The sequence below is a fragment of the Nesoenas mayeri genome, assembly GCF_963082525.1.
Source record: "Nesoenas mayeri genome assembly, chromosome: 20".
Taxonomy (NCBI): domain Eukaryota; kingdom Metazoa; phylum Chordata; class Aves; order Columbiformes; family Columbidae; genus Nesoenas; species Nesoenas mayeri.
The window spans coordinates 4,741,585-4,765,406 of NC_137569.1; the positions used below are offsets into that span (position 1 = coordinate 4,741,585).

Genomic DNA, 23,822 nt, shown 5'->3' on the forward strand with positions numbered 1-23,822 from the left:
GTAGAGACCCAGGTACCCAGCTAGGGACCCAGGTATATTGCAGGATGCAACCATAGCAACCCAGGGATGCTGCAGCTCTTTGGAACCTGTCTCTTGCTGTCTTAGGGGGCAGCTCTGCCTGGGCTGATCCCAGGACGTGTCCCCTCCAGCATCCCTCTGGATGCTGTAAATAAGCCGTGGCGAGCGATGCGGCTCTGCCGGATGCTCTCACGCCCGCCAGTGCCGTCCCTTCCCTTCCCACCCCCGGGGAGCCGGGCTGCGACCCACCTGGCGTGGCAGCTTTGCAGACATGTGGTCCCTTCTCTTTGTGTTTAGTTAAGTGTGGGAGGACTCGACACTGTAACTCCTGTAGCTTTTAAGCTATTGTTGGTGATACAGCCCTGCAAGCAGACGTGGCAATTTCACAAGCGTGGCCCCATCCCTGACAAAGACAATTAGGATGCTATTCTGTTATATCTGGGGAGAGAGAGATTTTCAGTGTCTAGAAGGAGCAGCCTGGAAAGGGCATAATCTAATGCAGAAGATGAAGACAAAGGCATTTGGAAGGCAGGATGTGGGGAGAACGGCGGCACGAGCGCAAAGGGCAGATGTGCAGCGGGAGTGGGGGTACGGGAGCCCAGCAGCTCGGGGTGCAGGGCAGGAGGGATGTGCTGCTCCGGGCAGGTACAGGGGTGCATGGGCTGGGGTGAAGGCAAAGAGTGGAGTGCTCTGTGCTTGGCTGGGAAATGGTTGTTCTGGGTGAGAAGGGTGAAGTTTCAGGCTGCTGGGTGTTAAAAAAAACAACAACCCAAGCTGTGATAACCACTGGAGTGTGATCCTGCAGAGCAGAGAGCGAAGGAGATGAAGGTGACAGCAGTGGCACTGGGCTGTCAAGTGGTCTGCAAGCTGCAGAGGTGGCACAGGAGAGCTCAGGGGAGCAGGAGGAGGTGGCCAGGCCACCCCTGTCACAAGTTTTGGTGCAATTCACCGTGGCAAGTCCGGAGGCTGTTTGCAGTCACAGGGCTCAAGCTGCGTTTCACACTGCTGGCTCCTTCCTCGCTTGGCTTTTCCAGCATCTGATCTGCCTGTTTGTTTGCTCGCAATGATTTCAGTTGTTTTCTATTTTAGCTTCTGACCCCGAGTGCCTGGGCTGGGGCGGGCAGGCACCGTTTGAAAGCCACCGCTTGGCGGCAACAACTGTTCGAGCCGCGGAGCAGCACCCATCTAACCCCTCTTTTCACACACTCGGAGCTTCCCAAACATTAACCTTTGGATTAAAATTTTCCATGCTTGGTCTCTCCCCAGATGTGATGTCTGAGCTTTGGTTTGAGTTCATGTTTTTCATGTTTGCTGGATTTGTGTTATGGGAGAATGAAAGAAATACTTTTCCCATTTAAAAAAAAATTATACTCTCCTTTTTTGTTTTGTTTTGTTTTTTTACATTTGGGGATTCACCAAAAATGGTTGAAGTTTGAAGCTGAAAATAATTAACTTGGCTGCAGCAAGTTCGTGTCGCGGGCGCTCGGGAAAGTGCCGCAGCTCCAGGTGTGCGGTGCGCCGGGTGTCACCAGCGCAGCCTGCACAGCCCATCCAGGTACGCGCAGGCTCTGCCGGCAGCGCCAGGAGAGCCTTGGTGTGAGTCAGGCTGAGTAACTCCAGATTTGGAGGAGGGCAGCTGGTTTCTTGTTTTTTAGAAGGAAAAAAGAAGTTGTTTTTCAGGCTCACCATGCAGGATCACGATGCGCCGGGGCCGCGCGGGCTCCCAGGCTGCGGTGAGTCAGGCGCAGGGCTCGCCGTGCTGTTTTCAATCCTCTGCTCAGCGGTGCAGGTCATGGCATCATTGGGAGATGACGTGCTGTAGACAAGGCGGTACGGTCACCCCCGAGGTGTGAGCATTGTGGCTCCTTTCTTTTGCAGGAGGAGCTTTGCCTCGTTTCATGTGGCATCAGCTGGTGGCTGCACCTTTCCTTGTCCTGAAGCCAAATGCTCGAGTCCTACTGTTGTCACCTCCTTGTCACCTCCAGGGCCACCTTGGACATGCTCAAACTCTCTGTATTTCCCTACATAGATTATTTATTATCTTTTTTTTTGCTGGCTGCAGCACCCCTCCTCTCTGCTCCAAGTCTGTGTGCTGCTCATCGGGTGGGGACCTGTGCTGCTCACACCAGCACTTGTAATGTCTGGCCTGTGGCTCTGCCAGAGGCCAAAATTGGCTCTGGGTGCACGGCTGGATCGCGAGGACAGTGTTAGATGGAGGGTGGAGTGAGTGAATACCCCTCTCTTCCTACTGTGCTTTCAGGAAATGTCTCTAATGCAGCTGTAAGTGTGAATGAAGTCAAAAGGATGGATCGGTGCCCCCGCTCCAGCCCACCCCACTTGTCAGGACCCATCCAGAATCCCCACCCTTATTGTTCTGGTTCAGCTGCTCTGTTTCGGGGCAGGGGCCCTGCTCTGTGCTCAGCATCCCGCTCCCAGGAGGAGGAGCTCTGCAGAAAACAAAGACACAGCGAATAGTTTTCCTCTTGCCGACCAGCCACCCTTCCAATTCCTCCTTCCCTTCTCTAGGTGTGTTTGCAGCTCTCGGCCCGGCTGGAAGCAAGTGACTGTGAGGCTCAGGCCATTAATCATCTGCCAAAAGAGCTGAGGATTGGGTATAAGTAGCAGAGCTGTGCTCGCTGCTGCCTTGGAGGCAGAGCAGGATCCGCACGGGCTGGAGCTCCCATCCAGGGCATGAAGTTACCTCTCTGATCGGGTAACGGAGCGCGTCTCGCTCAGAGCAGCCCCTCCTGGAAGAGGACATGGGCTCTCAGGCACACACGAACGTCATCGGGAGTCCCCTAAGTGGCAGCATTTCACTGTAAAGCAAAATACCGGCATTTGTCCCTCCCTGAAGTGGCTGCTGGAAGCGGCGCGAGCTGCTTCCCACTCTGCCCCGAGCTGCCGGGAGCGCGCTGCCAGTGTGGTTCTTGCGGTGGGTGGAAATGCCAGTATTGCTGAGATCTCTGGGGCTGCGGTGTCGCAGCTGACCGAGCTGTGGTGGCATTTTTCTGCTGGTGTTACATTGCCTTCCGTATCCCCACCCTTCTGTTTTCAAGGGAATTTATCGGCGGCCCCGGCAGAGGAGCCAACATTCAGAGGAACCTCCCTGCACGCAGCAGCCCCGGCCCTGCTCGCTGCCAGTTCTCGTGAGCTTTGCTTGTTGGTTCAAAGCAAAGCTGCTTCTCTTTCAGCTTCCAAAGCCAAGGGCAGCCGGCGTGCCCCGAGCCCCCCAGCAGTGCTGCGGCAGCTTTGGCGCTGACATTGCTCAGTCTGGCTTCTGGTTTGTGGAGCGGCGGTTTCTCATCGTGTTGCTCTGACTCAGGTATCTGTTTCCTCTGATGTGGGCAGCCGTCACTGCAGATTTTTGCCCCCGGGCACGCAGTCTTTCTGTGGCTCCCAGGGATGTGGGACGTGCAGGGGAGCTCCCTGTGTGTTGTCACGACCGGCTGGTGACTTGAGTCCCTGGGGTGGGAAAAGCAACATTGCAGCAGCAGCGTCTACCACACCGCTGCATGTTGAAAACTCCCCTAAAATCGGTGGTGCAAGCATCCAGTTCGTGTCCTAGACTAAAAAGTCATAAGGAAATTAAACACATGCAGCCTGACTCAGGTTTGGGGGCTGTTGCTCCCCATAAGTCACCCACCTGCTTGGGTGTCATCTCCGGGACCCTCAGGTCCCCATCCAGCTCCACGCGATGGCAACGCCGAATTCCTTCAGCATAGAGTGCTTAGAGGGACCTTGTACGGTGTTTATTTGATTGTGTTTTCCTGGCCAAACGGCCTTCCCTGGAGTCAGTATCGTTCTGCCACTGAGACAAACCACTCTAACCAGTTTCCCTAGAGTGGGATCCCAGTTCAGCAAGTTAGGATTGTCACCCTCTGAGAATCGCTTGTGTTTGGGGAAGTGAAAACACCCGCGGGGAGGCTGCGAGCAGCGGCCAGGTGGGAGCTGCGCTGTTTTCAGGGGGTTTTAGCGGTGCTCGTTAAAACAGTCTCCCGTAGACTCAGAAATCCCAAGTTTCCTAAAAGAAGAGGAGAAAATTCCGAAGACTTTCATCCCAGTTCAAATATCTACCAGGGCAAGGAGCCGTGGAAGTTATGGAGGGATCTCAGATGACATTCTCTGAAAAGCTTAATAGAGTGTGAGTACGAAATGCTCAGCCCAGCAGCATTTGTGCCCTTGGCAAGGGCTTGGCCGGGGTCTGCGCCTCTTCTTTGCCCAGACCGAGTAACCAAGGGCAGAGAGGAGGAATGGGGGGTCTGCCTGAGGAGCCCCCCCACTTTTGAAGCTTTTGGCACCTCTGCAAGATATTTAAATGACAGACAGACATATAGGGATCTGTAAATACTCATTTGGTGCCAGCTCAACCACAAAGAAGATACAGCATTTGTGGTCCAAGGAAGTTTAAATATTTGTGGTCAAACTTAAAATTCGACATAAAACTCTCATCTGCGATGGAAGGCGTCCAGGAACTGCATGGAGAACGTATAAGCTGTGTAAACTCACAGAAATGGCTTCCCGGGCGGCTCTGCCAGGACCAGGCAGAATATTGCAGCTCGTACCTCTCCTCTCGCTCCCGCTGCCGAGGGCAGAAGTCAGGTTTGCGAGGGACACGGTGGGCTGTTAACACCTCCGAGGGTGGCAGTCCACCGTGCCCTGGGTGTTACTGACAAACAGTCCACCGTGCCACACGTGTTACCGACGAACGCAGCGGTTTCCTCGCTGCCTGTGGCATAGTTGACACTGGAAGGGCGAGAGGTGGCCGCTGTGGGCAGGGCAGGTGGATGCTGGAAAGCTGAGCTCTGGTTTACACCTTTTTTTTGCTATTTTCATACTGTAGAACCTCATTCCTACTTCGCCAGCTCCTGTGTTGTAACTCTTTTCCTTCCACCACCCAACTTCCCACCGTCTCAGCCCTCTGCTACCACAGTGTCTTGTCCCGTGGGACAGGAATCACCGAGTCGCTCTGTGGGTCAAATCACGGGGCAAATCTCTGTGAGGAAGTCCTTGCGTAAGAGCTCGTCCTATTGGTGAGAGCAAAATGCTTGTTCGGTGCATGATGCCTTTATCTGTTCAGAAGGTGCCTGGGTGAGGGTTGGGTGTAGAGTCGGGGGGAGGCTGAGCTGAACCTCCCCATAGTGCTGCAATGTCTTGCTGTGCCAGGGACGGACACGCTCGGCAGCCGTGCATCTTCAGGGCTTGCTCCATAAAAACACCCCGGTGAGGGCAGCTCCCTCCTGCCGCTGCTCAGGAGGCGCTTTCTGAAATGGGGAGGTTGCAGCGTTTTCCATGCGCCCCGTGAAAAAAAGGCTCTTGCTGTTGCAAGAGCACATTGAGATTTGCGGTCGAGATGTTGGATCGAACGTTTGTCAGCCACATTTCCCAAATTCCAGGAGAGGCAGATCCTAACCCTGGCACAGGAACAGCTTCTCTGGTCTTAGTGTGGCCCCATGAGCAGATGGACCCGAGAGGCGCTGGGGATGGAGAGGTGTGGGGATGGACCATCCCCGTCCCCAGCGTCCCCTGGAGTGGTGGCCTCAGAGGAAGGGCAGCGTGTGTCTGCCGAGAGCCGAGCCGTCCCCTTTCCCTTACTAAGCAATCCTCCCTTCCTCCGCCAAAGAGCCTGCTAACCACTTTCTTATCTTTCTTAACTCTGCAAAACAATCTCTGGCAAGGCAGGCATCCTCCGAAATGGCAGAGGAAATAAATTCCCCCCAGTCCCTGAAAAGGAAAAGACTGGAGACTCTCACAGCAGGGAGAACAGCCCGTGCCCTGCGAAAGCTGTTGGTGGTGCCACATCGGCTTCGCCGAGGATACGGATCTTGGGATCTTGCCTTCCTCCTTCCCCAGCCTGGGACGGCGGGCTTGGGGCAGCCCGTCAGGGACTGCTCGTCCCTGGTTAGTAGGACCTGCAAAGGAGGAGCAGAGCAGGCTCCTTCACACTTGTCTTCACTTTATTCTGTGGGTTTTATCTCTTTTTCCCCTGGGAAGTTTTGGGATGTGTTGGGAGCTGGAGTGGGAGACAGGAGAGCATCAAGATGTCTATAACAGGTCACCCCTGGCCGTGACTCGCTGTATCTCCTGGAGTCATCTACCTCCTTCACAGACCTCTTTCAAAGCTGTGACTTTTTAGCCCCGTGTTCTCCCGACAAACAATTGAAACGTGTGGTCCTGCGCTCAGTGCTTCACCTTGTAGAGCAGAAATGCTCCGGATGTTTCACAGCTACGGGGATCGGTTTGCCCAGCGCTGGGGCACCGTGGGGAGCGGAAGCAAATGCTTTCTCCGATGGAAATTCCTGCAGAAATTCTTGCAGTGTCTTACTGGAGGCAACGGTTTGCAATGTGGGGAAGCCTGTAGCTCTCGCTGAGCTGTTGGCAGCGATGCCTGAGGACACAATGAGAACCAGGCAGGAGCCACGCTCACAAACCAGATGAAACATCTCCATCGCTCTGTGGAGATCTCCTGTACCCCATCGTCTTCCCTGGGACTTCTCAGCCAGGCTAAAGTCATGGTTTTCTCTCATACTGCTGCTGGAATGGGCTGATGGAGGTAAAATTAAAAAAGCTGACCACCTGCTTTCTGCCTACCAGGTGTTGGATGCAGCCTGGAGCCAACTGCTCCCTCCTGCAAATGCTGCTCACTGGAGAGAGGAACTGACAGAAAAGTTCTTTAGCACATTTAACAGGTGAATAAGACATCAGGGCAAGTCTTTCCAAGTATCAGCCAAAGCCAGAAGCTTGGTTTGGAAACCATCAGAAACTTTCCTCTCTGGGCTGTATAGCTTCAGAGCAGCAGTTGGTCCTGGGCTGGCAGCTCCAGCCAGACCTCTGCCTTGTCCTGAGCTCAGGGCGGGTCTGGAGAATGACTTTCCATCCAGAGCATCTGCTTCAGGTGGCTTTGGTGCTGACTCTTCCACAGAGTGGACAAGCAGCTTTCCCCAGCCTTGTATTGAGCTGTCATCAAGGACGGGACAAGTTGAGAGGAGCAGTGAGATGTTTTGTGGGGCGGTGCCAGGCTGTGCCGCAGCGCGGAGGGTTTGAGGGACGTAGGCTGCGACCTGTGGCAGCGTGGGGTCTCCATGTGGGGTTTTTAAGTGTCTTCTGGCCTAGATCGGTAAAAATTCAGTCTGTATTCCTGCCCCACAGCCACTAGGTGCCAGTCAGGGAGAGAGAACTGGCCCCTGGCAGACAGACAGCTCTGGAGAGGGCTCTGCTCCATGGGCAGGAATCCCCTTCTTGGGGGGAGCCTTGCTGGGCTCCAAACCCCAGAGCTGCTCACAGCTTCTCCCCGTCGCTGGTTTTCGCCTTCCTGTCCTACAGCTGCACACGGGGACAGGTACCAGTGCCATGGGTGCAGTTTGAGGACTTCCAGGGTAGGAATCTTCCCAGGCTGCTCAGGGCTGCTTCTGGCCTCTGACAGCAAGCATTGGATGACTCTGATCTACCACTTTGCACCTTTATATCATCCCTACGTCTTTGCATCACTGTGCGGAACAAGCAAGGCTGGGCTTATCCCAGCAAAGCCTAGCGATGGTAGGCAGTTGGCTCCCTTTTGGTGCTGTTTTCCAGTTTTAAGGGCCAGTCGTGGCTGAGCAACGTGGGCCAGGGCTGGAAAGACGGAGAAGTTGACCAGGTTGAGAGCACATCTGCTGCCATGACTCATCTTGAGACCGAGGGCCTTGGTGCAGCGGCTGGAGCTCTGCCTCTCTGCAAGGCTCAGCCTGCTGGGACAGAGCTTTGGCTAAGATATGGCCTAACACTTTCTCTTTGGGGAGGCCCTGCTTTGCAGAGAACAGGGTTCTCCAGCAGTGAAAAGCAGCTGGAGTGGTTCTTCTCTGACTTTCTCTGCCCTCCCTGGGGATTTTCTGATGCACTTCTGTGCTGTGAGACAGCGTTAGATGTGGATGTGGTGGATCCTTTCCCCATGGTTGGTGCCAGGCTGGCACCAGGTGGGTTCTGTAGAGCCAGGGCAGCAGCGGGACACATTGGGGATATTGGTTCCTTGATTTGTGCCCTGCTGCAGCCACAGTTGCTCTCTCGGGCCGTGCACAGAACTGCAAACACGTGGGAGCCGCATCCACCGAGCCCGTTGGTGGGATCAGTCGCAGAGGTTGCTCTGAGAGCAGCTGTGGCTGAAGTCAGTCCCCAGCTGCAGAAACCAAGGTTGCAATCCAGCTGCGAGTGCCACTGCCCAGCCATGACGGACACTTCGGTCCTCCTGACCCAGGTGGCCAGACCCCCCCGCATGCTGAATTTGGGGCAGGGTGAGGGGCTTCTCAGGCCACATCCTGCCTAGGGAACGAGCCCAGAGAAGCTGTGCTGTGATAAGTCCAGGGTTAAACCCAGCCCAGCCTTTGTGCCAGCCTGCTAGATGAAAACCCAGAAAGGATGAGACCTTAGCGAGCTCTCTGCTCCTCCTCCAGCACGCTGGGCTGGCTCTGAGCTGGCTCCCCAGGGACGGGAGGAGGCTGCGCAGGGCACCAGGAGGCATTTAGCCATGGCTGGATGTTTTAGCAGGGTCAGTGCAAATTTTTCAGCTCAGCCATGTAGACACTGCATGGTGTAGATTGTTTGGGGCTCACTTGGTTTCAGCATCGTTCAGCTACTTCAGCTAAGCTGTGTTTAAACCGATGCGGCAAAAACAGTGTTATCCCCGCGCTGGGTTGTGCTGGAGCTTGGCTCTGAGTCCCCGCTCCTATCCCGTTCCCATCTCCGAATCTGGGATGGGATCTCTCCATGCTATGACTCAAACTTCTCATGTCCTTTTCCCCTTCTGAATCCAGCTGTCAGGATGTGCTCGTGTCTCCCCCTTGAACGCAGGAATGTAGAGCCGGCAATGGCAGCCCGTCCTCCAAGCAAACCCTCCTGCAAAGCTGCTGCCTCCTGTTTGCTTATTAAATTTAAGGTTTTGCTGAGAAAGAAGCTGCCGGGGTCTCTCCACATGCCATGTGGCATTGCCAGAGGCTGCTGTGGGCACGGGGCAGCCCTCTCCGGACCGAGTCCCCCCAGGATGTGGCAGGTCCCCGAGGCTGCGCGGGGTTCCCCTGGCCAGCTGGTTTGGCTGCCGGAGGCTCTTTGGACTCGCTGGAGGAGTCTGCATTCCTGCCTCCCAGTTATTTGCTCTTTAGGACGCTGCGTAAAATTAACAAGTTGTAAAAGTTGATTGAAGGCGGCGATGGGTGTGACAGCGATTTGCTCAGCTGCGGGAGAACCGTGTGCGGAGCAGCGGGGCCGGCGTTGGGGGCAGAGGGGCTGTGTCCCCCCAGCTCCAGGCGCATCTCTGACCCAAAGCGAGACCGTGGCTGGTTTCTGCTTGTGTCACCCTGCCAGCACCAGGTGCGTGCGTCCCTCCCGGGCACAACACTCGCAGCTTTTGGAGCCAGTCCTCTCCCTCCCCTGAAATCTCCTGGAGGACACATGTTGTCGTCAAGGCTGCATCTCCTTCAAGCCAGATGCCAATGGGAGTCCTTGCCCTCGAGGAAGCTTTTCCCTTCAACCTGTTTTATCTGCAGGGGGAAAACAGCCAAGGCCGTGGAGGTGATCAGCTTTGTTAGATCTGGGGACCCATCGTTAGACCTGGGAACGCTGCTGGTCGCTGGCAGGAGGTGACACACGCAGGGTGCTGGTGGCACCGGCGCCGCAAAGTGGCTTTGGAATTCCAGCAGCTGGTACAGTTAATGTGCAGCCCGGTGGGTCTCCGCTGGCAGTTAGTGTGTGTTAACGTGTGTCCTGCTGTGGCTTACTCAATGATTAGTATGTTAATGTATGACCCAGGAATTAGCAGCGCTAACGAGCCTCAAGCCGTCAGTGGTGGCTGATGCTGGGAGCTGGTGGTTAGCCTGACTGATGCAGCAAGAGATTAGAAACCTCTTATCTCCGGGCATGATGAAATCAGGCTGGCAATCAGGGCTGCTGCAGCCGAAGCCACCTCCACCCTGCGCCTGGTCCCCAGCCACGTGTCCCCGAGAGGCACCGCGGTGGCGAGGGGCTCGGCGGTGCCTTGGCTGCTCGCACCCCTGGGGAACTGAGCCCAGGTCACGGGCGGGGGCACCAGACCACTTCAGCAATTCTCAGTTTCAGTTTTCCTTTGAGAGCGGCTGTGTGCGTGTCAGGCCTATTTTAATACCCCGCGATGACTCGAAGCCAGGCTTTCGGTTCCTGCTGCCTCACTGCACGGTTGGAGGGGGAAGGGCACGCGGAGCGGCTCTGTTCCCCACCAAATGCTTCGCCACGGTGTCACTCTCTACACGACCATTCCTTTGGGAAGGTTGGGCATGGCTCCTGGCATCCTCACCACGAGGAATCGCCACGAGAGCCGGCAAACGCCTTCAGGGCCGTCCCTGCCACCCCGGGCATCCCGGCGCTGCCGCGGGCGCTCACGTTTCCACTCCGAAACAGGAAGTTTCTGACAAAAGCGGGTTGCTCGGTGGCACGCAAGGTCCCTCTCCGCCGTTCGAGAGAGACCTGGGTGCCACTCACAGGTCACTTCTTTCCCAGCACTTCAGAGGTTGGGGACAGCCCGGCTGCAGGCGTCCCGGGGCTCTGCCGCGTCCTCCCCGAGCAGGGCTGCACGTGATGGGGATGTGCGGAGCATTTTTTTGCTCCTTCCCTGGTTTTTTATTCATGTGGGCTGGAAAAATGTGTTCACGAGATGAGTTGCTGTGGCATTATGTCATGGGCCTTCAGCTGGGCTCTTTTCTCCCCAGCAGATGAGCTGAATTTAAACATCGGGCTGTGCTGGCTTGGCAGGAAATCTGATGTTTCCTAATTGTTTCTTCTTCAGGGGAGGAAAAGGAGCAAACCCACCTGCCCTTGTCCCCAGCCACGGGTGAAAGCAGCTCTTCATCCCTCCCAATCCAGGAGGCTCTGACAGCGAGATTTAAGGCTCTGCTGTGCAGGGATGGCTGTGCCGCAGCTGTGTCAGCACCCAGCCCTTCCCGCACACGCGAAAACCTCACGGCTCCTAAACTAGATGCGATGGCTTTTATTGCTGGAGGTGTCTTGAGAAATCCCTCGGGAATGGTGTTGGGATGGGGTGCCCATCTCTAGCCAGCCGGTTCCTGCATCCCCTTTCCCGATGCCGCTGCTGTCGGTGCTGGCACCGGCGCGTCCCTGCGGCTGTGCCAGCGGCAGCGGGTGCTGTGCTTGCCCAGCCTGGGCACAAGGGAACTGCAGATACCAGGACTGGAAAATCCCTGGGCTGAAGTCACCCCGTGTGAGTCAGGCCAGGTCTCCGCAGCCTTGGCCCATCGAGCTGGGGATGAAGCAGGCGCTGAGGTTTCCACCACTTCCCCCAGGGCCGCTGCAGCCTGGGAAGGGATGTTTCCCATGACAGCCATTCCCACTTTGCTCTCGTTCTCTTTCCTTCTGACTTTCCCCTGTGCAGAATCGTTCCTAAAGGAGAGCCAGGAGGGTGGAAATGTTCCTTTGGTGACACTTGCCGGGGTTACTTATGACTGCACTTCCCAAACAGCAAAGGGTTTTCCTGGGAAAAGTCCCCATCAACCCAACTTGCTCCTGAGGCTGCTGGGCTATGTCACCTCATCCTTTGCTCCCCTTTTTTAGGAGCAGAATCAGTAGTTAGGAGTCCCTTGCTCCCTGAAATAATACCTTCTTGCCATCATGCTGCTTGCACCCCCTCTGCAGCATCAACTGCGTCCTGAGGGGAAGAAGAGGCTTCTCCTCCCCCTCTGCCTCTGGGTGCACGTACAGGGGGACACAGAGCCCCAGGGGGGACACAGCTTCAAACAGAGGTGGCCCCGGCTTCTGGTCCATGTGGGTGTCTCGCTCTGGCGGTAGCCGGGGTGGGAGGTTGGAGGTCAGAGGAGGGTCAGGTTTTTGACACACACTTACGGCAGCACGGTGGTTAAAATTAGCCCGCAGAGAGGAAACTGGCAGCGTGGTGGAAGAGCAGAAGTTTCCTCTCACGGCAGCCTGGTGCGGCACAGCCATGTGTCGCTGCCAGCCCGGCGCTCAGCACGGCACGGCAGAGTGAGGAGCCGGGCTCTGCTAAGCCAGGCTCTGCTAAGCCAGGCTCTGCTAAGCCGGGCTCTGCTAAGCCAGTACCGAGGCATGCAGCGTTGGTATCACACAGTGTGAGCATGCAGTGGAGAGCAGGCAGCGTCCCTGGTGCGTGGTTGAGTCGCCTCTGTGGGGTCTGGCCCCCTCCACAGTTTTGGGATCCCCTCTGTTTTTGGGGTCTCTGAGGCTGCAGAACAAAACCAGGGTGGTTTGGTGGGACAGGAGGAACTTGGGCATCAACATATTTTGTCTCCATAGCATGCGTCAATTCTAGTCCCTGTTTGCTGACTTTCTCCCCATAAATCCGGTGATGCTGGTGAGCAGGAAGCACCAGGGCCAGCTCTGCAGGTGCAGAGCCCAGCTGCGAGGGGACGAGGTCTGCGCTGGGGTGGAGGTGCCGGCACAGGCTGTGGCACATGGGACGGTGCCGTGGAGCCACCGGGCTCCCGTGCTCTGGAAACTCCATTTAAGAGCCTCATAAATTGGATAATTACCCAAGCTATTGAGTTTCCTTCTCACCAGATCCATCCCAGCCTCCCTGACAGGGCTCCCCAGTTGGTCCGTGAGGTGGACCCATAGGCCAGGGTCAGGCTGGAGATGAGGAGGGGTTTGGCTTCTCTCAAATGCCCCCACCTGCCCTCTCAGACACCTGCATCCCTCCCCAGCTTTTGGAGGGTGGAATCTGGTGATGGAGGCAAAACGAAAACAGTAAGGGTAGACCACATCATTCATTTCTCACACTTCAGCAGGACTTCTCCCCATTCGGTGGGGCTGGGCAGGGAGCTGGCTGCCCCCTGGCAGCCCTGGGGTGCACAGAACGGGCAAGACAAGACACAAAGCAGTGCTGGGTGTCACATCTTCACCTGCCTCCTTTTCCCTGGGGACAGCAGGCCACGAGGCATGGGCAGGCCCCTTCCATCCCTGTTTAGAAGAAGGGAGGCACCCCACACATCCCACTGGGTCTTCTAGCCCCAAATGTTTCCCCCAGCCGTTGCTCGTCCGCCTCCCCTTTGCACTGACTTTGTTTTCCTTTTTCTCCCCCCAACCCCCTCGTCCTCACCCTGTAGGTTATTGCAGCCGACTGCAAGAGGGTCACAGTTCTGAAGTATTTCCTGGAAGCCCTTTGTGGACAAGAAGAGCCTTTGCTGGCATTCAAGGGTGGAAAATATGTGTCAGTGGCACCCGTCCCAGACGCCATGGGAAAGGAAATGGGAAGCCAAGAGGGAAAACAACTGGAAGATCAGGTACCGTGCGGGAAGAGCGCGCCTCGGTGAAGGAAGAATCACCCCTGTGGGGCCCAGCCGCTGCCTGCCCTGCAGCTCCCGCTATTTATAGCCGGCATAGCTGCATGTGCATTTTATGGGGGGAGGCAAAGCGGGGGGGCAAATGGTGCACAGCCCTCGTCTCCAGAGTGTACTTTGCTCATGCCCTTTCCTGCCAGTCCGCCCCACGTGCCTCTATCTGCTATGAGTTCCAGATGCTGCTTTTTCATACCCGAATCGGGGGGGAGCTTTAATAACGTGCAGCACCACGGCCCCCAGAGAGGAGGTGGGCGAGGGGGTGTCAGGGTTCAGCTTCAGGATCAAGTTTATAAGCCGTGGAGCTCGTTGCGGCGGAGGCCTGAGCTCCAGCCTCCAGCACACGTACAGGAAGAGCTGACATTGGCGCCCCGTCCCTCCCCTGCCTCTCACATCCTGATGTGATTAAGGAATTCAACTCTTGTTTTTCTGCCCTTGCTTGTTCCTGTAGGCCCTTGCTTCACTCCAGGCTCCATGTGTGTGTTTAAGGGCCCTGCCAACCGCTCTGCAGGTTGACTCTTTTCTTCTGTTTAATTTTACAGTTGGAAAGGCCAAGGAAACAGGAGAGAGGGGCAGAGGCGTTGGGAGCGGGCAGCTGGGTGGCCCGGAGCTGCCCAAGCTCACTGTGGGTCCCCTCCCTGTGCCGGGGCCGAGTGCTGCAGAGCCAAAGGATGTGTCGCCTCATGCAGGGGACATTACCTTGCCTCTGCCAGCACTGGGTGACCCGTGGCCCTGCACACCCCAGGGCGATGATAGCCAGAGGAACCCAGAGCAAGAACGTGCTTGGCACTGTCTTGGTCCCAACAGCTGGCTGTGACTGAGCAGGGAGCCAATTTTAGGTGTTTTTTTTGCTCAGAGCAAAACCCCAGGCAGCAAGAGATGTCCAGGTGGGAGACCTGGACCCTGATCCTCTTCTGGAGAAGGACAAGGGCTGATGTTTTTAAACTAAAGAAGAGGAGATTCAGGCCAGACATGAGGAAGAAATTTTTTGCACTGGGGGTGGTGAGAGCCTGTCCCAGGTTGCCCAGAGAGGTGGTGGATGAACCATCCCTGGAGACATCCCAGGCCAGGCTGGACGGGGCTCTGAGCAACCTGAGCTGGTGAAGATGTCCCTGCTCATGGCAGGGGGGGCACTGGGGAAGCTGGGAAGGTCCCTTCAACCCAAACTATTCTGTGATTCGGTGATAAGGTGCAGGAGGTTTTCAAGCTGACACCACCAAAAGTACATGTTATGGGGGGATCTTCAGGTTCTACCCAGTGTCATGACAGGGAAGGTCCTATTCTCCTATGAACAAACATGGGATGGAGCACAGCTCCCTCCTGCCCCGTCCCCACAGTCTCTGGCTGTGGGAACCTCTGCGTGGGCTCATTGCGCAGCCTTGGAGCTTCCTCCTTGGGCTCCAATCACACAGGAGCTCCCAGCTCGCCAGCGTGACCACCACCAGCCTGGGCAAGCAGATCCCGAGGCCCTTGTGCGACACTGTGTCTCTGGCAGCATCCCCTGTCCCCTGTGGTCCAGGCTGTCCCGGCAGAGGGAAGTGAGCCTGAGGGCTCCATCTTCCTCCTTCCCATGGCTAAAAAGTCACAAGGAGAGAAGAGTACGTGGTTTTGTGGCCAGGCGGGTGTGTGGTCTGGGTGAAACGGTTGGGTACGCAACTGTGCAGTGCTAGGCTTGTTCTGAATTAAGACCACGAGCTCCTGCCCGAGTCCCTCCTGCCGACGTGCCATGGCAGCCAGCACAGGGCAGGGTGTGTAGCGATGCTCTTGTCCGTCCAGGAGATCCTTTTGTGCAGGATCCATCCCCTGAAGCCCTCAGAGCAGGTCCTTCTGCCCAGGTCCCACCTGGGAACTCTTCCCAACGCTTGGCTTTTGTGCAGGGAAGGGGAAATCAGTAACGCGGGGGCTTGGGAAGGTCCATGGTCACCGCACTGGTGAGCAGGGGGGTCTGGGCAAGACAAGGGGCTGTCTGATCAGCGACACGGTTTGTGGGCAGCACATGCCTGCAGGCAGCTACCAGTGGGACACGTGTTGAGGAACAGGGACTTGTGGTCTCCCCTTTGGGCAAGGAGCTACCGGGGAGAGCAGCGAAGCTGGAGGTGGAACTGTCTTGAGGCAGATCCTCAGTTAAACACCAGCCACCACCTTCCATTCTCCTGTGTCCTGGAGATTTGGGTGCACAGGGAAGTGTCAATGTGGCCATCAGGTGGGGTAGGAGCAGCATGGCTCATGTTGTGGCCTCCAGTTCAGGCATACTGGGCAAGCTCTCCCTGAGAAGGGTCTCTGGGAGAGGGTGAAGATGCAACATGGTCCAGAAGTGCCTGGGCAGGCAGGAAGATGGAGAACCAGGGACCCTTCAGTTCGGCAATGACAAGGTTCCCGGCCAGCAGGAGCATGGCAAAGGCCGACTAGAACTGGGATGCAAATGTTAACAGAGGAAGTAATTAACCGTTGAAATTACTGACCTCGAGACGCAGCAGATTCTCCATCATGTGGAGCTTTAAAATCAAGATTGAGCATCTCCTAAAACATCTGTTCCAGCCCAGCTGGAAGTTTTGGGGTGGGTGCAGGAATCACTCTGACCTATTCAGAAATGAAAACGGAGATGGGGAACAGGCTCCTTGGTCTCCTGCATTCGTGGATCCAAGTTTTCTGTCAAGATTACCAGTTTACGTGCCTGGCCTGGGACAAGGCAGCGGTATTAGGGCAGCGCATACAGCCCCAGTGCAGGCTGCTGGGGAGGAGCAGCATTTGCTCCAAGGGATGTGCAGCCTAAACAGCCAGGCAAAGGGAGAGACAGGGAAATACCGTGGTTTTACAGAACTGAAGCCTATAAAACACCAGTGACTCACCCAAGGCAGTGGGAAGAATTTTCCAAGGTGAAGGAAGTGTTTGATTTTAGAATAGATCTTTAAGCAGGGCTGCCCCTGCCCTGCCCAGTCACTGCCTTCCCTGCCCCATTACCTCCTGTCTCACCTTGTCATTGCCTGGATGTTTACTATTTATTTATTTTGCTCGCTTCTTCTGGATGTTTAGAAATAGTCAGTTGCCCATCAGCAGGTGGTGATGGACCCTGCCCGGCAGGGATTTGTGTGCTGGAAGAGAGCGAGCAGAAATTACACGCTACCTGCCACCAGCATCCCTTACAATGACTTCTCTCCATTTTTTTTGTCTTTCTGCATTTCCTGGAAGAAGGAAGATGATGTGAAGATTGAGGCCTATGAAGATGATTCTGAGGCTGAAGGCAGCGGAGGAGAGATGGACATCAAGGAGCTCAGAGCCAAGAAACAAGCCCTGGCCAGGAAAGTCGCTGAGCAGCAGCGTCGGCAAGACAAGATTCAGGTAGGACAGGCTGAGGAGCTGCTTTGCTCTTGTGCATGGACTGATCCCACCTCGCTGTGCCGATGGTGCACAGCCTTTTCCCTGCCATGCTGCAGGACCAGTGGCCTCTTGGGACATCTCGTAGCCCTGTTGTAGGTGCCCTGTGCTGCCTCCATGAAACCCAGCAGCAAGCTGAGCTCTTTGCCTTTGGTGGAAAGGACCAAATCAGTGTTACTGTCTCCACCCAGGGTAAGACCTGCCCTTCCAGGCCCTGAGATAAATGTTTTGGGGACTCCTGGGACACTTGTGAAGCCACACATAGCTTCTCCATGGAGCTGCCAGCACAGCCAGGAGCCCTGGGCTGGTGGCTTTAAGGCAACATATGCCCAGCAATGGGCTGTCCCCTGCCTGGGGCAGCAAAACTCAGTGAGAAATCAGCTTTTCTGTCCAGCGGGGCACAGGCAGATGGGGGAGAGGGTGGGACGTGAACGGCAGAGTTCATGTGAGAGCCAGCAGCAGGAAAAATAAGTCTGCGAACGGCTGCTGCAGCCAGAGCGCCGCTTGCAAAGCGTTGCCATCGTTATGGGGACAAACAGACGGGATACAGGTGATCCTGGCCTGGCCCAGGCCGGAGCTGAGCACGTTTCCCAGTGGGAGCTGGTGAAGTCAACTGGTTGGACTGGGAGCAGATGCCTGGCGGTGCACGCTGTTGCTTTAAGAGCAATCTCACATGCATGACTGTTGGCTGCCTCGCTCAAACCCCTCTTCCTCCAGCCTCACAGCCCAGATGAGGATTTCTCAGCAGAGGAAAAATTTCTCCCTGGCTCCCCTCCCCCTCACCTCCGCCCTCTCTAATGCCCAGGGCCCTTCACTTCCATAATTCTTCATTTTCCAGCCTTGAACGTAAGCCAGACACATCTGTCTGGCCATATGCGTGAACTCTGCAGTGTGTGCCGAGGTGGTTGTAAAACAGGGCTGCTGAAGGCCCTACTGGGAGAGTGCACATGTGTACCCTCCGGCTACTGGCGCCGGGCCCAGAACCACTGCGCTTCGCTTTTCCAAACCCACCCCAAACCTCGCAGATTTTGCCTTTTTTCTTTTTTCTTTTTTTTTTTTTTCATTTGAATTTGGAGCAATTCATATCAAGGCAAAGGTAGAAAGTTGCGCCGGGAGGGAAAGGGGCCGCCCCCGCAAGCGAGTCCATTATTGTTGGCAGGTACCTGGGTCGCATTAATACAAGGAGGAAGAAAAGCAGCACCGAACGAGGGGAGAGATTGCAGAGATGGGCTGTAAATTAAAGCGGCCTGAAGCCTTCCAGCCTCCCAGGGTTGTTAAGCGGGAGGTGTAAGTAAATTCCCCACTTCCCACCGCCTTGTACAGACACAGCAAACAGGAACTGCACGTGTTCGGGGAGGGCAGCGCAGCAGATCCCGACCCCGGCCACCAGCCCAGCTGCAGCCGGGCCCCCCTGGGATGGCCGCTGCCCATTCTGCGGGGAGAGTGGGGGCTGCCTGATGCTGTCAGGGGCTTTCTCTCGCCCCTCCCCTGGCGTGCTCCTCCCTTCCTCCCCGGCCGTGCTGGGGCCGATGCTCGCAGGCGGAGAGAGGTCAAACCGAGGGTGTGGGCAGCTCGAGGGGCTGCACAGCTGAGCGCCGAGGTGCAGTTGGAGGCTGAAGGCGCGGGGTGGAGGAGAAGTCCTTGGGGTTTTGGGTAAAGTCATCCAGCCCGTAGTTCGCTGGGAACTGCCTGAAGCAGAACATGTGTGCCGGCCCGGCTGCTCTCCTGCCCTGGTACGGACCGCGCAGGCGGAAGAGCTCGGGTGGAAAGTGCTGCATGGAGAGGCCAGGTTGGAGCCAGCTCAGCATCCCATCCTCACACTTTCCTTCTCTTGGCCTGTGATCCTTGACCTTTCTGATCTTTTCCAAGAGATTTTGTTTTTCCTGAGGACCTTCTGCCTTCTCTGTTACAGCCTGTTTCTCTCATTCACTGCTCACCTAAGCAGTTCACACATCGGTTGCTCTCTGAGTCCCCCTTTCATTATCCTGGGGACAAGCCACATCTCCGTGTGTTTATCCAAGACCAGCAGATGCGGCTCATGTCTCAGCATGGCTGAGAGCCTCAGCTCTCCATGCATGGCCATGTGGCCGTGCCCACGCGGTGATGGGGACTCGGGTCCGGAGACTCCAGCTGCTGCGGCTGCCTCCTGTAGAGTCCATGACAGGGTGTGCTGGAGCCTTCATCTCTTGGCCATCCGTTCTCTTTCTCTGCCCAAGGGGAGCGCAGTGTCACAGCCTCACCTGGGACTTGTAGAGTTGTCTTTCTCGCAGCTGAATTCACGGCCTCTCCCCAGCGGGTTTTCTTGTGCTGTCCCCACCTTTGCCACGCTCCCCACCTCTTGCAGCCCAACTCTGGAGCTGATGGAGATCAACCAGCCGACACATATCCCAAATTTGCTACAGCAGCTGGCAGCCCTGTGGGTCCTCATTACCACCAGCTCTGGGGTCACCTTTACACCTCAGAGGGGAATTTGGGCTCCACTGCGCTCCTTCACCTGCCAGCCCCGTGTCACAGCCTGGTGACAGCAGCCATGCATCAGGACGAGGTGAAACACCAGGCACGTACCTGGATGCTGTCCAGATATTGGGAAGGACGAGAGGCCAGGCAGGCAGGTGGACAAGAGGAGGCGGCAGCGGTGCTGCCGGAGCAGGCGGCGTTCTCGGGCAGGGCTGTGTCCCCAGGGTGCTCCCGGCCACCCCCGCCGCTTGGCCAGGCCCTTGGTCCATGCTGTTCGACGTCCCCTGTCCTTTGTGCCGCCGCTGTGCGCTGGGAGCGGTCGAGTTTCCTGACCGGTTGAAAACATCCCACCTGAAACATAACAGGCTCTTCCTCTGGATGCTGCTATTGTTTTGCTCAGCATTACAGAAGCAGCTTTAACCGGGGCGGCCAATTATGACATGTCTTCCCAAAATAACCGCTCTCCTGTCCCTTCTGAGCCCACGGAACGGCCGCCCCCTTTAAGATGCAACCGCTTCTTTTGTGGCGGGAGCGTGAGTAAGTGGCTAAATTTAGCCGGATCCCATTCACGCTCTCCTCGGCGCGCAGGAACAATGCCGCGGGCGCACACGCGCCGACACGCACCTGCCTGGGAGCCGGTGCCTGCTGCCTGCGGAAAACGCACACCCACCCACGGCGGCTCCGCCACGGCGGCGGCCCCGCTTTGCTACCAGGCACGGGGCACGTTTACTCCTGAGGAAGATGCTGGAGACAAACCTTGGGAGGAGGAGCAGAGACGAAGAGAGGCATTGTTCTCTCGACCCTGGAAAATCCACCGCTGATCCCCGCAGAGCATGCGGGGCTGGAAGGGGCAGCGGTGCTGGAGTTTCCCCGCAGTTGGAGAGCGGGTCAGGGCAGGAGGGTTGGTGGCAGGATGATGACAGTCCATCTGTCCTGGCAGAGCGGCGTGACCCTGTACGACCCTTCCCGAAGGTGGCGGGACACCCGGTTCTGCCGGGATTTGGCTCCACCAGCCTGGCATCGCAGGCAGAGCAGCTCTGGGGTCTGCGGAACCCCAGGGGGCTGATGTGGCGCCCACTCCTATTCTGTGTTTATGTTGGAGCCCCTCAGCTCTGCTCCTGTCGCCCTGCAGGAGGTGGTGGCCTGGCTCTCCGGGGGACCCTCTCCCCACTGGAAGCCCCTCTGGCTGGGTAGTGTCTTCCGGGGAATCCTCCAGGTGATCCCAGCTGATGGATGAGCTGGGAATTTGGGACTGTGCGTGCAGGAGTGTGTGATCTCAGTGCTGCCACCAGCTGGGGCAGCCGGGGGAGCCACCTCGGGCCCAGCTCCCGGGAGAAGCCCCCACGGCTGAGCAGGGGACGGGAGCAGCTCTGGGGGCCGCAGCATGGGGGTGCAGGAGGCAGGAGAGGGGGAACTGCCTGGTCCGGAGGCCCCCAACCTCAGAGATCCCCTGTTACATCCGGCACTGCAGGGTCACTCTGCCACTGTGCCGTGCAGCGTGTTTAACCCCAAGAAGGCTAAAATCCTGCTGTCCGAAAGCACTTGGGCCAGGGCAAGGCTGTACCTCCGCTGTTGTATCCGCACCAGGGTCTCCTCCAAACCTCACCTCTCGGTGGGGTACACAGGTCACCATCTCCCTGTCCTCACATTGGGGAAACCGAGGCACAGTGGAACCGGCAGCTCGAATTTTGGCAGTGGTGGCAGCACAGAAGCCAAACCCCAGACACAGTGATCCCAATCTGCATCCCCACACCCCTCACTCCCACGGGACCCCCACGGACCAGCAGAAGGGTTAACACGGCGCTCGCCTCCCCGGTTCCCCGCACATGGGCTCCTTTTCACGCCTGGCACGGGGCCAGCCAGCGTCCGCATGAATCACAGGCCACTCCTCTCCCCCCCCACAAGCCCCCCCAAAACCCCTTGGCCGGAGGCTTCTGCAGCCTTTTACTCACACAAACAAAAATAAATCTCACTGCCGGCCTCTGAACTCTGCAAAGGCGAGTTTCCCTCTGGCTCCCCGAGCGGCCCGGAGCTGTGCGCGGGGACTTGGCACGCTCCCCGCCGACCTCGCTCTTTCACTCCCGGCGCATCCTGTGTCCTTCTCTCACCGGGCGGCCCGGCGAGCGGAATGGGACGTGACGGCCGGCACAGGCGTCGCTCGCCGCTGCCAGGAATCGGCCGGGTACAGCCTGTGAGAGCTGCCGGAGCAAATGCCACACACGAGGGTGCTGTCACCCCCACGCCCCTCGGCCGGAGGGGTAGGTGAGCTTCCCACTCAAACCGTGCTCCTGAGGTCACCTGCATGGACAGGGACAAGGCCTGGGGTTGGGGAGCCGTATTGGGGCACAAGTGGGGGTCCCCTCCTGCCACACCGGCCATTGCTTGCATAGGGCCATTGTCACCTGTTGGAGGCCACGTGGTTTCACCTCCCGTTCCTGCAAGTTTAGGGCCATCGACCCTCTTTGAGGGACGTGCTGCTTCGCTCTGGATCTTTGCCTCAGCCAGTGGGGCCCTTCTCTATATCCCCATGGCAGGAGGAGCTTGATGGAGCTCACCTGGTGTCTCCCAGGGGCGTCTCCTCTTGCACCCCAAAACCCTGGGGAGAGACCCCACCTGCTGCCCTCCGCCATGTGAGGCACAGTGCCATGCCAGGATTGCCAACACAGGGTTCCCGTGCCACCGGGCAGTGCCGGCATCTCGCTGGGCTAAGACAGGGACGGTATCTGGCATGTGGCTGCCCATGGCAGCATCTCTCTGGGGACACTGGTGCCATCGCAGCTGTCTCTGCGCGATAGGGAATGTGCATCCTCGCTCTGCCATGCAGCAGACGGGACCCGGCGGGAGGCACGTGGTGAGGTTCTGGTTGCCGCTCTTGCCTGGAGACACTTGTGGGAGGTGGCAGCGTCAGGCCGCCTTGATTTAAAGCCAGATGACAACACTTGGAAATGGATTAAAAAAACCCACTTCTTTCCATGGCCACTGCTGGCCCATGCAGCTCGTCATTCCCGGGCGCCTTCGAGGCTTTGGTGTGACTGTGGGAGGGTTGGGATCCTCGCCCTGGGCAGGGGGAGCTCCCCGGAACATTGGGCAGAACAGGATCAGCGGTCACCTCCTGTCCCCAAGGCCCATCTTGGGGGTGCGAGGCCACTGTCGCGAGGGTTTGTGTGGTGGATGTGTTCCACAGCCGTGCTGCTGCGCTCCGTGGGTGACCGGTTCCTATTAGAGGCAACAAACATCAGCCAGTCCAGGGAAGCTATTTTTAAGCAGAGGAAGCACTAGAATAGCATCCTGAGTTTTTTAAGCCTGTGACTTTCTAAAGAGCCCAAGTCCTTCGATAGCGTCAAAATTAATATGTGAGCTCTTAGGTCCTGTTTTGACAACCGGCATTGTCCAGAGGTCCAGGTGCAACCCCGGAGGTTTGCTCGTGAGACCCAGCAGACCCTCCTTGTGTGAGTGTGAGCATCTCTGGTCTCCAGCGGGTGCGAAGGGCTCAGCCAAGGACAGGACTGGGAGTTTTCAGGGCTGGAACCCACCTGGTGTCCCAGCTGGATGGAGCTGGAAAAGGCAAGGCACATGCAGGAGCTGGTGGGACAGCAAGTGGGACACTCAGCCAACCATCACCACCCTACAGACCTTTCCTCTGGCTGCCTGCTTGTAGTCCCTGGGCTAGGATGCCATTGGCAGCACTTGTGTGTCCCAAACTGGTTTATTTTGGTTGTTGCCACCTTGAGCCGTTGCCATGTGAAGCCCCAGAACCCCCATCCTCCAGCCCCCTGTCCTCTCTGCTGTTTTCTATCAGGGTCAGTCTCTTGGCACAGGTGCAGATAGTCCTGGCAACTGCCAGTCCCCTAAATGGAACAATTCCCAAAACACCTTCATTTTCAAGGCTGCTCCCAGTTCTCCCCAGAGCCTGGACAGGACTGTTTGCTCTCTTGAAGGATTTCACCATCCACTCGTGTGTGCTGTGGACCTGCAAGACTCGGTGTTTGGGATGTGCAGGTGGGATGGGTGCAGCCTCCTGCGGGTCTTCTTCACCCGATGCCCTCGCTGTGGGACACATGCCTGCCTGGATAAGATAAGCCAGGCTTATCTTCTGCTCTCAGGGTCCACAGGTTGTAGGGTTGACGTCCCACTTACTCATCATGTGTCCTTCTCCTCCAGGCCGTGCTGAAAGACCAGAGTCAAATGAGGCAGATGGAGCTGGAGATCAGACCTGTCTTCCTGGTCCCAGACACTAATGGTTTCATCGACCACCTCAGCGGTTTGCGGACGCTGCTGGACTGCAGGAAATTCATCCTGGTGGTGCCCCTGATCGGTGAGTAGGGCCAGCGCTATGGCAGGGGCTTCCCCCTTTCCCTGGCACGGGTTGTCCCCCCGTGCCAGCTCCCTCTCTCCGTGCCCCACGTGTCCACAGTGCCTGTGTGGTCTGCAGCTGGTCGGCTCGTGCCATGGGGCTGGTGTCTGTCCTGTCCCATCTCATCCCAGCTGTGGATGCGGTTCCTTCATCCCATGTCACCCTTCTCCCTTCCTGCCCGTGGCACTCAGCAAACTCCTACTGGTGCATTTAGGGGTGCCAGGGGCTGGGAGAGGCAGATGGGTGTTAAACAGGATTTGGAGGGAATTTTGGAGGGAGCGAGGAGGAGGAATTGTTAA

At 57.1% G+C, this 23,822-nt stretch overlaps 1 protein-coding gene across 2 annotated transcripts in view; it reads left to right on the forward strand.

Annotated features, from left to right (window-relative positions):
• SMG6 (SMG6 nonsense mediated mRNA decay factor) overlaps positions 1-23,822 on the forward strand; it is a 107,987-nt gene that overhangs the window by 77,334 nt on the left and 6,831 nt on the right. Inside the window, exons 14-16 of one of the 2 annotated variants that reach the window (XM_080357239.1) lie at positions 13,107-13,283; positions 16,527-16,676; positions 23,331-23,484. In XM_080357239.1, the coding sequence (XP_080213365.1) occupies positions 13,107-13,283; positions 16,527-16,676; positions 23,331-23,484 (481 nt within the window). The remainder of the gene's footprint in view (positions 1-13,106; positions 13,284-16,526; positions 16,677-23,330; positions 23,485-23,822) is intronic. The other variant, XM_080357240.1, reaches the window with a different exon arrangement.